Here is a 15000-nt window from a genome sequence, read left to right on the forward strand (position 1 = left end):
ATAATATGTACATAGATAGAACCTCACATGACTGACTGACTTGAAAAAGATACACGCTGGCTCCCGAAAATTCTAATTATAAATAATACTCTGATCATAATTGTATCCAGAAAATTGCCCATATCCGGTATGATACTGGTTTTGTCTCAGCACACCCCATACACTCTACCCCCCTGCTCTCTCCTCTCCTCTCCTCTCCTCTCCTCTCCTCTCATTTCCTCTCCTCTCCTCTCCTCTCCTCTCCTCTCCTCTCCTCTCCTCTCCTCTCCTCTCATGTCCTCTCATGTTCTCTCATGTCCTCTCCTTTCATTCTCCTTTCTTTCCCACTCTCCTCTCCTCTCCTCTCCTCTCCTCTCCTCTCCTCTCCTGTCCTCTCATGTCCTCTCATGTTCTCTCATGTCCTCTCCTCTCATTCTCCTTTCTTTCCCACTCTCCTCTCCTCTCCTCTCCTCTCCTCTCCTCTCCTCTCCTCTCCTCTCCTCTCCTCTCCTCTCCTCTCATGTCCTCTCATGTTCTCTCATGTCCTCTCCTCTCATTCTCCTTTCTTTCCCACGCTCCTCTCCTCTCCTCTCCTCTCCTCTCCTCTCCTCTCCTCTCCTCTCCTCTCCTCTCCTCTCCTCTCCTCTCCTCTCCTCTCCTCTCCTCTCCTCTCCTCTCCTCTCCTCTCATCCCCTCATTCTCCTTTCTTTCCCACTCTCCTCTGTCCTCTCTCCTCTGTCCCCTCTTCTCCCCTCTTGTCCCCTCTTTCCCCTACTCTCCCCTCCACTCACCCCCCCCATCCCCCTCCTCTTTTCTCCTCTCCTCTCTCAATTCAATTTCAATTTAAGGGGCTTTATTGGCAAGGGAAATATATGTTAACATTGCCAAAGCAAGTGAAATAGACAATAAACAAAAGCGAAATAAACAATCAAAAGTAACAGTAAACATTACACTCACAAAAGTTCCACAAGACATTTCAAATGTCATATTATGTGCAAATAGTACCAGTTTCAACTGTTCTGCCTGCGTCTATGGAACCCTGACCTGTCCACCGGACGTGCTACCTGTCCCAGACCTGCTGTTTTCAACTCTCTAGAGACAGCAGGAGCGGTAGAGATACTCTCAATGATCGGCTATGAAAAGTCAACTGACATTTACTCCTGAGGTGCTGATTTGCTGCACCCTCGACAACTACTGTGATTATTATTATTTGACCATGTTGGTCATTTATGAAAATTTGAACATCTTGGCCATGTTCTGTTATAATCTCCACCCGGCACAGCCAGAAGAGGACTGGCCACCCCTCACAGCCTGGTTCCTCTCTAGGTTTCTTCCTAGGTTTTGGCCTTTCTAGGGAGTTTTTCCTAGCCACCGTGCTTCTACACCTGCATTGCTTGCTGTTTGGGGTTTTAGGCTGGGTTTCTGTAGAGCACTTTGAGATATCAGCTGATGTAAGAAGGGCTATGTTCTTCACTGGTTTCCCTTTTCTTGTGGCAGCAGGTCACACGTCTTGCTGCTGTGATGGCACACTGTGGAATTTCACCCAGTAGATATGGGAGTTTATCAAAATTGGTTTTGTTTTCAAATGATTTGTGTGTCTGTGTAATCTGAGGGAAATATGTGTCTCTAATATGGTCATACATTTGGCAGAAGGTTAGGAAGTGCAGCTCAGTTTCCACCTCATTTTGTGGGCAGTGTGCACATAGCCTGTCTTCTCTTGAGAGCCAGGTCTGACTACGGCGGCCTTTCTCAATAGCAAGGCTATGCTCACTGAGTCTGTACATAGTCAAAGCTTTCCTTAAGTTTGCGTCAGTCACAGTGGTCAGGTATTCTGCCACTGTGTACTCTCCGTTTAGGGCCAAATAGCATTCTAGTTTGCTCAGTCTTTTTGTTGATTCTGTCCAATGTGTCAAGTAATTCTCTTTTTGTTTTGTTGAGTCTAATTATGTTGCAGTCCTGAGGCTCTGTGGGGTCTGTTTGTGTTTCTGAACAGACCCCCAGGACCAGCTTTCTTAGTGGACTCTTCTCCAGGATCATTTCTCTGTAGGTGGTGGTTTTGTTGTGGATTTGGTGTTTGTCTCATTTTGTGAATTCTTGGTTGGTGAGCGGACCCCAGACCTCAAAACTATGAAGGGCAATGGGTTCTATAATTGTTTCAAGTATTTTTTGCCAGATCCTAATCGGTATTGTCAAATGTTATTTTCCTTTTGACGACGTTGCCTGGTCTCTCAGATCATTCACAGCTCTGTGGAAGTTACTGCTGATGTTTAGGCCGAGGTACGTATAGTTTTTTGTGTGCTCTTTGTATTTGTGGTAGACATTTGACTTCAGATTCTAGTAGGGTGAGGCCCGGTGCTGCAGACTGTAGTGGCTTCGCCAATTAGTTGATATATATGTTGAAGAGGGTGTGGCTCAAGCTGCATCCCTGTCTCAAACCACGGGCCTGTTTTAACCACACACTTGTTGTCTGTGTACATGGATTTTATAATGTCATACGTTTTTCCCCAAACACCACTTTCCAATATGGCAAACCGTCATGTCAAATTGAGTCAAAAGCTTTTTTGAAATCAACAAAGCATGAGAAAACTTTGCCTTTGTTTTGGTTTGTTTCTTTGTCAATTAGGGTGTGCAGGGTGAATACGTGGTCTGTCGTACAGTATTTTGGTAAAAAGCCTATTTGACATTTGCTCAGTACATTGTTTTCATTGAGGAAATGTACGAGTCTGCTGTTAATGATAATGCAGAGGATTTTCCCAAGGTTGCTGTTGACGCATATTCCACGGTAGTTATTGGGGTCAAATTTGTCTCCACTTTTGTGGATTGGGGTGATCAGTCCTTGGTTCCAAATATTGGGGAAGATGCCAGAGCTGAGGATGATGTTAAAGAGTTTTAGTATAGCCAATTGGAATGTGTGGTATGTATATTTTATAATTTAATTTAGGATACCATCAACCCCACAGGTGTTGGAGGGCTTGTATTTTGTCCTGTAGTTCATTCTATGTAATTGGAGACCCTCTCCCCCTGGCCCTCTCTCCCCCTCTCTCCCTGGCCCCCTCTCCCCCTGGCCCACTCTGCCCCTCTCCCCCTGGCCCACTCTCCCCCTCTCTCCCTGGCCCCCTCTCCCCCTGGCCCACTCTGCCCCTCTCCCCCTGGCCCTCTCTCCCCCTCTCTCCCTGGCCCCCTCTCCCCCTGGCCCACTCTCCCCCTCTCCCCCTTGCCCACTCTGCCCCTCTCCCCCTGGCCCACTCTCCCCCTCTCCCCCTCTCCCCCTGGCCCCCTCTCCCTCTGGCCCACTCTCCCCCTCTCCCCCTGGACCACTCTCCCACACTCCCCCTTGCCCACTCTCCCCCTCTCTCCCTGGCCCCCTCTCCCCCCTGGCCCCCTCTCCCTCTGGCCCACTCTCCCACACTCCCCCTTGCCCACTCTCCCCCTCTCTCCCTGGCCCCTCTCCCCCTGGCCCCCTCTCCCTCTGGCCCACTCTCCCACACTCCCCCTTGCCCACTCTCCCCCTCTCTCCCTGGCCCCCTCTCCCCCTGGCCCCCTCTCCCTCTGGCCCACTCTCCCCCTCTCCCCCTGGCCCACTCTCCCACACTCCCCCTGGCCCCCTCTCCCCCTGGCCCACTCTCCCACACTCCCCCTGGCCCCCTCTCCCCCTGGCCCACTCTCCCACACTTCCCCTGGCCCCCTCTCCCCCTGGCCCACTCTCCCACACTCCCCCTGGCCCCCTCTCCCCCTGGCCCACTCTCCCACACTCCCCCTGGCCCCCTCTCCCCCTGGCCAACTCTCCCACACTCCCCCTGGCCCCCTCTCCCCCTGGCCCCCTCTCCCCCTGGCCCACTCTCCCACACTCCCCCTGGCCCCCTCTCCCTCTGGCCCACTCTCCCACACTCCCCCTTGCACACTCTCCCCCTCTCTCCCTGGCCCCCTCTCCCCCTGGCGCCCTCTCCCTCTGGCCCACTCTCCCCCTCTCCCCCTGACCCACTCTCCCACACTCCCCCTCTCCCCCTGGCCCACTCTCCCCCTGGCCCCCTCTCCCCCTCTCCCCCTGGCCCCAAAGTGCACTAGCCTCTCCATGTCTCTCTCATTCTCTCGTTGCTGTGGTAAGCCACAGCCTCTCTAGGGAGTTGTAGTTTTTACAGGGTGATTTAAAACGTGGTCCTGTTGTTTGGTAATCCAGACATCACACAGCTCTATCATACGTTACAAAGAGAGACATTCATTTAGCAGATACATGAACCACTCAGAACACTCATTGGCTCGTTCCAAACGCCACCCTTTTTCATATATAGTGCACTGCTTTTGACAAGGGCCCATGGAGGGGGGGGGGGGGGGGGGGGGGGGGGGGGGGGGGGGGGGGGGGGGGGGGGTAATTTAAGTTGGGCGCACACAGATACACACACAGACACACACACAGACAAGCAGACAGACAGACAGACAGACAGACAGACAGACAGACAGACAGACACTAGATCATTCAAGCGTGCGGGAGGCACATTTCCGTCAGGATGTCTAATCAGCCTTACAGCATATCCAGTGCCTTTAATAGACAGGATGAAACATCACCTCTGTGGATGAAACATCACCTCTGTGGATGAAACATCACCTCTGTGGGGATATAAAGGTTTTGTGGATGAAACATCACCTCTGTGGATGAAACATCACCTCTGTGGATGAAACATCACCCCTGTGGGGATATAAAGGTTTTGTGGATGAAACATCACCTCTGTGGATGAAACATCACCTCTGTGGATGAAACAGCACCTCTGTGGGGATCTAAAGGTGTGTGTGAATCTAGGTTCCTTACCTTGAAGACGTCTTGTGTATCATCCATGCAGTAGACTCTGATGTTATACTCCAGGGTAGAGCAGTATGCGTCAGAGAAGAGCACCAGGCGGAGACGCTTAGCCGCGGCCATGTTTAGAGATTCTCCCACCAGAGAGAAACGACCCAACTGCTCCGAGAACACTCTGCACGTCTCTGCCTCCAACTGACAGTAATACGGCTCTGAGATCAACTCCTCTCCCATCATTAAGACGTCCTGGGGATAGAAAGAGAGAGGTGTGGGGTTAGGGGCAGGGTGTGTGGGTGTGGGTGTGTGTGTGTGTGTGTGTGTGTGTGTGTGTGTGTGTGTGTGTGTGTGTGTGTGTGTGTGTGTGTGTGTGTGTGTGTGTGTGTGTGTGTGTGTGTGTGTGTGTGTGTCTGTGTGTGTGTGTGTGTGTCTGTGTGTGTGTGTGTTTGAGACAGCAGTACGTCTCTGAGTGCTTCACGCATCTGGAGCCCATCCTGGGGATAGACAGGCAAAAGTGTGGTTTTGGGGTCAGACAGAGGGTGTGTGTGTGGTTATGGGGTCTTGCGGAGGGTGTGTGTGTGGTTTTGGGGTCAGACAGAGGGTGTGTGTGTGGTTTTGGGGTCAGACAGAGGGTGTGTGTGTGGTTATGGGGTCAGACAGAGGGTGTGTGTGGTTATGGGGTCAGACAGAGGGTGTGTGTGGTTATGGGGTCAGACAGAGGGTGTGTGTGTGGTTATGGGGTCAGACAGAGGGTGTGTGTGTGGTTATGGGGTCTTGCGGAGGGTGTGTGTGTGGTTATGGGGTCAGACAGAGGATGTGTGTGTGGTTATGGGGTCAGACAGAGGGTGTGTGTGTGGTTATGGGGTCTTGCGGAGGGTGTGTGTGTGGTTATGGGGTCAGACAGAGGATGTGTGTGTGGTTATGGGGTCAGACAGAGGGTGTGTGTGTGGTTATGGGGTCAGACAGAGGGTGTGTGTGTGGTTATGGGGTCAGACAGAGGGTGTGTGGTTATGGGGTCTTGCGGAGGGTGTGTGTGTGTGGTTATGGCGTCTTGCGGATTGTGTGTGTGTGTGGTTATGGGGTCAGACAGAGGATGTGTGTGTGGTTATGGGGTCAGACAGAGGGTGTGTGTGGTTATGGGGTCTTGCGGAGGGTGTGTGTGTGTGGTTATGGGGTCAGACAGAGGGTGTGTGGTTATGGGGTCAGACGAAGGGTGTGTGTGTGTGGTTATGGGGTCTTGCGGAGGGTGTGTGTGTGGTTATGGGGTCAGACGAAGGGTGTGTGTGTGTGGTTATGGGGTCAGACGAAGGGTGTGTGTGTGGTTATGGGGTCAGACGGTGCATATGCAGTATGTGAGGACAGTGACCTATAGAACATTAACAATCAACTACTTAGTTCGGATCTAGGCAATCAATTGACATGGAAGAAGACTCCTCTAGTTTCCTGGCAACAACACTGCTTCTGGAGAGAAAGAGAGAGAACGGAGAGAGTGAACGGAGATTGAGAACGGAACGAGAAATGATAGAGAACAGACAGAACAGAGAGAACAGAGAGAGAAAGAAGAGAGAGAAATGAGGGAGAACAGAAAGAGAAATGATAGAGAACAGAGAGAGAAAGGAGGGAGAACGGAGAGAGAACAGAGAGAGAAAGGAGGGAGAACGGAGAGAGAACAGAGAGAGAAAGGAGGGAGAACGGAGAGAGAAGATAGAGAGAACATAGAGAGAACAGAGAGAGAACGGAGAGAGAGGAGAGATGTAACATCCAAAGAATATTGGACTCCTCAGCCAGAGGAATGAGTTCTGAAAGGTGAAGAGAGAGTGAGAGAGGAAGAGAAGTGTGAAGAGAGCTGGCTGCCAGAACAACACAATTACCATCAGCTCTACCTGCCAGAACACTTACCAACAGCTCTACCTGCAAGAACAATTACAAACATCTCTACCTGCCAGAACAGTACAATTACCAACAGCTCTACCTGCCAGAACAGAAAAATTACCATCAGCTCTACCTGCCAGAACAATTACCATCAAATCTACCTGCCAGAACAATTTCCATCAGCTCTACCTGCCAGAACAGAACAATTACAATCAGCTCTACCTGCCAGAACAATTACCAACAGGTCTACCTGCCAGAACAATTACCAACAGGTCTACCTGCCAGAACAATTACCAACAGCTCTACCTGTCAGAACAATTACCAACAGCTCTACCTGCCAGAACAATTACCAACAGCTCTACCTGCCAGAACAATTACCATCAGCTCTACCTGCCAGAACAATTACCAACAGCTCTACCTGCCAGAACAGTACAATTACCAACAGCTCTATCTGGCAGAACAATTACCATCAGCTCTACCTGCCAGTACAATTGCCAACAGCTCTACCTGCCAGAACATTTACCAATAGCTCTACCTGCCAGAATAATTACCAACAGCTCTACCTGCCAGAACAATTACCATCAGCTCTACCTGCCAGAACAATTACCAACAGCTCTACCTGCCAGAACAGAACAATTACCAACAGCTCGACCTGCCAGAACAATTACCAACAGCTCTATCTGCCAGAACAATTACCATCAGCTCTACCTGCCAGAACAGAACAATTACCAACAGCTCTACCTGCCAGAACAATTACCAACAGCTCTACCTGCCAGAACAGTACAATTACCAACAGCTCTACCTGCCAGTACAATTACCATCAGCTCTATCTGCCAGAACAATTACAATCAGCTCTACCTGCCAGTACAATTACCAACAGCTCTACCTGCCAGAACATTTACCAATAGCTCTACCTGCCAGAATAATTACCAATAGCTCTACCTGCCAGAACAATTACCATCAGCTCTACCTGCCAGAGCAATTACCATCAGCTCTACCTGCCAGAACAATTACCATCAGCTCTACCTGCCAGAACAATTACCAACAGCTCTACCTGCCAGAATAATTACCAACAGCTCTACCTGCCAGTACAATTACCCTCAGTTCTATCTGCCAGAACAATTACCATCAGCTCTACCTGCCAGAACAATTACCATCAGCTCTACCTGCCAGAACAATTACCAACAGCTCTATCTGCCAGAACAGAACAATTACCAACAGCTCTACCTGCCAGAACAATTACCAACAGCTCTATCTGCCAGAACAATTACCATCAGCTCTACCTGCCAGTACAATTACCAACAGCTCTACCTGCCAGAACATTTACCAATAGCTCTACCTGCCAGAATAATTACCAACAGCTCTACCTGCCAGAACAATTACCATCAGCTCTACCTGCCAGAACAATTACCATCAGCTCTACCTGCCAGAACAATTACCATCAGCTCTACCTGCCAGAACAATTACCAACAGCTCTACCTGCCAGAATAATTACCAACAGCTCTACCTGCCAGTACAATTACCATCAGCTCTACCTGCCAGAACATTTACCAACAGCTCTACCTGCCAGAACAATTACCAGCAGCTCTACCTGCCAGAACAATTTACCAACAGCTCTACCTGCCAGAACAATTACCATCAGCTCTACCTGCCAGAATAATTACCAACAGCTCTACCTGCCAGAACAATTTACCATCAGCTCTACCTGCCAGAACAATTTCCAGCAGCTCAACAGACCTAGATGACACACTAAGGCTTTAGGAGTGCTTCTTGACTTTGCTACTTGCTATTGTTTTTAACTGGTAGGCTGCATTGGATAAATACAAGATAGAAGCTGCCTGTTGATCATGTTATCAGTGGGATGATTATATCAATAAATTACCTAAACCTAAAAAATAAGCTTTGATGGACACAAAACTTCTTAGCTGCTAAGTCCTTAAAAGAGTTATTTTTAATGCCCTTTTTCTTTTATTTGATAGTTGCTAATTTCGTAGCATTTGAAGATAATGAAAAGGCTTTGATCATTTAATCTATCAGATAACCGCATATAAAACCTGAATAAATCAATAAATTACCTAATACCTAACGAATAAACTTTGATAGATGCAAAACATTCACAAGCGGGCCTTTAGCTTCAACCCACCTGGCTACAGACAAAATGGTCCCTCTACAGATTTATATAAAATCACAATTTATTTAAAGTTTATTAATACAATGTTTCAACACACTTTACAAATTAAAAATACATTAAAAAACATCATGAACATGAGACTAAACTTTCCACCACAGCATTCCCCGGTTTGAGTCCCATGGGATTGATACCACACTATCTGCATCAATACAATTAGAACGGACACAGTTCACTTCCTATGTAACCAAAATAGAGTCTCACTCTCTAATCATTTCTATGTTTCTCTGACTGGAGAGCAGAGGAGAGAGAAACCGTTTAATATCCACATCTTTCTGACACAAACTTCTTCTCTCTTACCCTCTACTTCCCTTTTCTGCCTCTCTCTCTCTCCTCTCTCTCTCTCCTCTCTCTCTCGCCTCTCAATTTAAATGTTATGTTCCTTTCGTTGGCATACAAGGCCCTTCTTGCCTTGTCTCTGAGATCATTCACAGATTTGTGGAAGTTACCTGTGGAGCTGATGTTTAGGCCTCTCTCTCTCTCTCTCTCTCGAAAAGAATAAAGACATTTCAAATTAGATATTATTTGTAAAAAAAGGGAAAATAAATAAACATAAATATGGGTTGTATTTACAATGGTTTTTGTTCTTTATTGGTTGCCCTTCTTGTGGCAACAGGTCACAAATATTGCTGCTGTGATGGCATACTGTGGGCTCCCGAGTGGCGTAGAGGTCTAAGGCACTGCATCTCAGTGCAAGAGGCGTCACTACAGTCACTACAGTCCCTGGTTTGATTCCAAGATGTATCACATCCGGCCGTGATTGGGAGTCCCATAGGACGGCACACAATTGGCCCAGGTTTGGCCGGGGGAGTAGGCCGTCATTGTAAATATGAATTTGTTCTTAACTGACTTGCCTAGTTAAAACCTCTCTTGGGTACGTTAGCGTCCCACCTCTTCAACAGCCAGTGAAACTGCTGGGCGCCAAATTGAAATACTCATTATAAAAATAAAGAAAACAAAACATATTTTACATAGGTTTAAAGATTAGCCTGCCAAATCAGTTCTGTTATACTCACAGACTCTATTTTAACAGTTTTGGACAATTTTGAGTGTTTTCTATCCAAATCTACCAGTTATATGCATATCATATATTCTGGGCCCGAGAAGCAGGCAGTTTAATTTGGGCATGCATTTCATCCAAAATTCCGAATGCTGCCCCCTACCATAGAGAAGTTAAATAAAGGTCAAAGAAAAAAAAGAAAAATAACATGTGGAATTTCACCAAATAGATTTGGGAGTTTATCAAAATTGAGTTTGTTTTGAAATTCTTTGTGGACCTGTGTAAACTGAGGGAAATATGTGGCTCTAATATGGTCATTGACTCAGTCATGCCTCCTTGCCCGTCCAACATTTCTTCATCTCCCACCCCTTCCAATGCGACTAGCCCCGATGCTTCTCCCTTGTTTTTCAACCACTCCACATTTCTTGTTAATAACAATCTATAGTTTCGGCAAGTCGGTTAGGACATCTACTTTGTGTATGACACAAGTCATTTTCCAACAATTGTTAACAGACAGATTATTTAACTTATAATTCACTGTTTCACAATTCCAGTGGGTCAGAAGTTTACATACACTAAGTTGACTGTGCCTTATGTATGGAGGTTTGCAAGCCGGTGGAGGAGAACACCATCCCAACCGTGAAGCACGGGGGTGGCAGAATCATGTTATGGGGGTGCTTTGCTGCAGGAGGGACTGGTGCACTTCACAAAACAGATGGCATCATGGGTCTTCCAAATGGACAATGACCCCAAGCGTACTTTCAAAGTTGTGGCAAAATGGCTTAAAGGACAACAAAGTCAATGTATTGGAGTGGCCATCACAAAGCCCTGACCTCAAACCCATAGAAAATGTGTGGGCAGAACTGAAAAAACGTTTGCGAGCAAGGAGGCCTACAAACCTGACTCAGTTACACCAGCTCTGTCAGGAGGAATGGGCCAAAATTCACTCAGCTTATTGTGGGAAGCTTGTGGAAGGCTACCCGAAACATTTGACCCAAGTTAAACAATTTAAAGGCAATGCTACCAAATACTAATTGAGTGTATGTAAACTTCTGACCCACTGGGAATGTGATGAAAGAAATAAAAGCTGAAATAAATCATTCTCTCTACTATTACTCTGACATTTCACATTCTTAAAATAAAGTGGTGATCCTAACTGACCTAAGACAGGGAATTTTTACTAGGATTAAATGTCAGAAATTGTGAAAAACTGAGTTTAAATGTATTTGGCTAAGGTGAATGTAAACTTCCGACTTCAACTGTATATATATATATATATATATATATATATATATATAATATATATATATATATATATATATATATATATATATATATATATATATATATATATATATATAAATACATAAATATGTATATATATAGATATATATATATATATATATATATATATATATATATATATATGTTTATGTATGCATGTATATGTATATGTATGTATATTGGGGTGGCAGGTAGCCTAGTGGTTAGAGCATTGGACTAGTAACTGAAAGGTTGCTAGATCGAATCCCAGAGCTGACAAGGTAAAAGTCTGTCGTTCTGCCCCTGAACAAGGCAGTTAACCCACTGTTTCCTAGGCCGTCATTGTAAATAAGAATTTGTTCTAAACTGACTTGTCTAGTTAAATAAAAGGTAAAACATTCTTTTTAATGAATGTTTATGTATATATGGATATATATAAATTTACCCCCAAAATATATGGGGGATTGGAAATGACGCAGACAATTACATGGATGAGCATCCTACAGTCAGTACATAGACAAAAGTCCCCATTCTTTTTCCATACCAGAACCAATGGAGAGGCATATTCACTGCTGAATTTTCTGAGGATTTCCTTTTCCTTCATATTATCCAGTGTTTCCCTGAGTTTTTGGTTTTATGGAAGCAACAATCTGTCCAAAATAATAAAGCTGCTCCACCCCTTTAAAAAAAATGTCAAAAATAAACAAGCCCCTCTCCCCGCAGATTGTGATTACTACCTCTGAGGATTAAGAGCTTGAGCTAGTCACCTCATACAAGTACTTGGGAGTATGGGAAGACGATACACTAGATGGTACACTGTCCTTCTCTCAGCACATATCAAAGCTGAAGGATAAAGTTAAATCTAGACTTGGTTTCCTCTATCATAATCGCTCCTCTTTCACCCCAGCTGCCAAACTAACCCTGATTCAGATGACCATCCTACCCATGCTAGATTACGGAGACATCATTTATAGATCGGCAGGTAAGGGTGCTCTCGAGTGGCTAGATGTTCTTTACCATTCGGCCATCACATATATAGCCATATATAGGTAAAAATACCATGGCTATATACAAAAAGTACCAGGTAATAACATGGCTATATACAGGGAGTACCAGGTAATAACATGGCTATATACAGGGAGTAGCAGGTAATAACATGGCTATATACAGGAAGTACCAGGTAATAACATGGCTATATACAGGAAGTACCAGGTAATAACATGGCTATATACAGGGAGTACCAGGTAATAACATGGCTATATACAGGGAGTACCAGGTAATAACATGGCTATATACAGGGAGTACCAGGTAATAACATGGCTATATACAGGGAGTACCAGGTAATAACATGGCTATATACAGAGAGTACCAGGTAATAACATGGCTATGTACAGGGAGTACCAGGTAATAACATGGCTGTATACAGGGAAAACCAGTACTGAGTCAATGTGCTGGGTTATGAGGTAATTGAGGTAGCCTTCAGAAAGTGTTCATACCCCTTGACGTATTCCACATTTTGTTCTGTTACAGACTGAATTTTTTTTCACCCATCTACAAACAATACCCCATAATGACAAAGTGAAAACGTGATTTTAGAAATATCTAATTTACACCCCTGAGTCAATACTTTGTAGGAGCACCTTTGGCAGGGATTTCTGTGTAAGTCTCTCAGAGCTTCCACCTGGATTGTGCAAAAGTTGCCCATTATTATTTTAAATATTCTTTGCGCTTTGTCAAGTTGGTTATTGATCATTGCTAGACGACCATTTTTAGGTCTTACCATAGATTTTCAAGTAAGTCAAAACTGTAACTCGGCCACTCAGGAACATTCACTGTCTTCTTGGTAAGCATCTCCAGTGTAGATTTGGCCTTGAGTTTTAGGTTATTGTCTGTCTGAAAGGGGAATTCATCTCCCAGTGTCTGATGGAAAGCAGACTGAACCATTCCGTTTCTTATATATCCTGGAGAAACTCCCCAGTCTTTGACACTTACAAGCATACCCATAACATGATGCAGCCACCACTATGCTTGAAAATAAGGAGAAAAGCAGGAAGCCTGTACCAAATAGAAATATTCCAAAACATGCTTGCAAATATGTGGCAAAGCAATTAACTTTTTTTTGTCCTGAACACAAAAAAGTGTTATGTTTGAGGTAAATCCAATACAACACATTACTGAGTACCACTCTCCATATTTTCAAGCATGCTGGGGGCCGCATCAGTTTACAGGTATGTTCTGTCATCGTGTCGCTGTTCGCTACTACTGCTACTGTACACTGGCTTCTTGTTCTGCATCGACGCTTCTGTGTCACTAAATGTCTCTCTCTCTGCTGCTGTGTTGTTATGTAATATATTCTTAGTGAATGCTCTCTAGCTGTGCTTGAACCTCCCCTGCATCTTTCAATACGCTCATGTTGCAATGTTTGGCTGCCGCTGGGTCGACACTGATAGTGAGGATCAACCATCTCGCTGCTCTACTGTTGCCAGTCAACAGCGGCTACAAACTAGCTAGCTAAGTAGACTTAGCGATCATATATCCATTTAGCTATCATCTCGTTTGTTCCTAATACCATCTTTCAGGCAGATTGGGAGTGCTCCGTGAACACATACCCCTGCATTGGGGAATCATTCCCCGTCATACAAGAAGGAACTAGCCTACGCTATAGGCTAGCATGCAGGCAATGTACCAATATACAGGAGTGAGTAGCAATGTTTTCTAATCATAAATAGGAGATGGTGTAATCATGGTGATTCGATAGTATATCAGTCTCTATGAAGACCTTCATCATTTAGTGCAGCATCAATATCGATAGTAGTTGTTTATATATATACTCTCAGTGATGAGCTACAATTTACAGGTCCTCCCAGTCATATATACTCTCAGTGATGAGCTACATTTTACAGGTCATCCCAGTGATGAGCTATATTTTACAGGTCCTCCCAGTCATATATACTCTCAGTGATGAGCTACATTTTACAGGTCATCCCAGTGATGGGCTATATTTTACAGGTCATCCCGGTTATATATACTCTCAGTGATGAGCTACATTTTACAGGTCATCCCAGTGATGGGCTATATTTTACAGGTCATCCCGGTTATATATACTCTCAGTGATGAGCTACATTTTACAGGTCATCCCAGTTATATATACTCTCAGTGATGAGCTATATTTTACAGGTCCTCCCAGTCATATATACTCTCAGTGATGAGCTATATTTTACGGGTCCTCCCAGTCATATATACTCTCAGTGATGAGCTATATTTTACAGGTCATCCCAGTGATGGGCTATATTTTACAGGTCATCCCAGTTATATATACTCTCAGTGATGAGCTACATTTTACAGGTCATCCCAGTGATGAGCTATATTTTACAGGTCCTCCCAGTCATATATACTACCAGTGATGAGCTATATTTTACAGGTCATCCCAGTCATATATACTCTCAGTGATGAGCTATATTTTACAGGTCATCCCGGTTATATATACTCTCAGTGATGAGCTACATTTTACAGGTCATCCCAGTCATATATACTCTCAGTGATGAGCTACATTTTACAGGTCATCCCAGTGATGAGCTATATTTTACAGGTCCTCCCAGTCATATATACTACCAGTGATGGGCTAAATTTGACAGGTTTAGGCTGTTTATTAGCATGTCTAGTCATGTATTTCCCCATAAGTGGTCCTCCCTGTCAGTCCATCTTCTGTTCTAACAGTATTGCTCTAGTGACCGGTCTTGCTGCCTGCCATAAGTTGAGGGACAGTGTCTGACCACTCAACCTGCACATGTCCTCTACTGTATGCTTATTGTTATTGTTGAATGTATGGCTATTTTGACCCTTGGTTATTGTCGTTACTGTTGTCCCGTTGACAATTTTGATTCTCATTTTTATTTATTTTTATATTGT

The 15000-nt window shown here is 45.1% G+C and overlaps 1 protein-coding gene across 1 annotated transcript in view; it reads right to left on the reverse strand.

Moving 5' to 3' along the window:
- Positions 1-15000, reverse strand: part of LOC129846516 (netrin receptor UNC5A-like) — a gene marked incomplete at its 5' end in the record, with an annotated part of 118021 nt that overhangs the window by 53408 nt on the left and 49613 nt on the right. The window contains one exon of the mRNA XM_055914446.1: positions 4784-5017. Within this exon, the coding sequence (XP_055770421.1) occupies positions 4784-5017 (234 nt within the window). The remainder of the gene's footprint in view (positions 1-4783; positions 5018-15000) is intronic.

Source organism: Salvelinus fontinalis, unplaced genomic scaffold (genome assembly GCF_029448725.1).
Source record: "Salvelinus fontinalis isolate EN_2023a unplaced genomic scaffold, ASM2944872v1 scaffold_0572, whole genome shotgun sequence".
Classification (NCBI taxonomy): Eukaryota; Metazoa; Chordata; class Actinopteri; order Salmoniformes; family Salmonidae; genus Salvelinus; species Salvelinus fontinalis.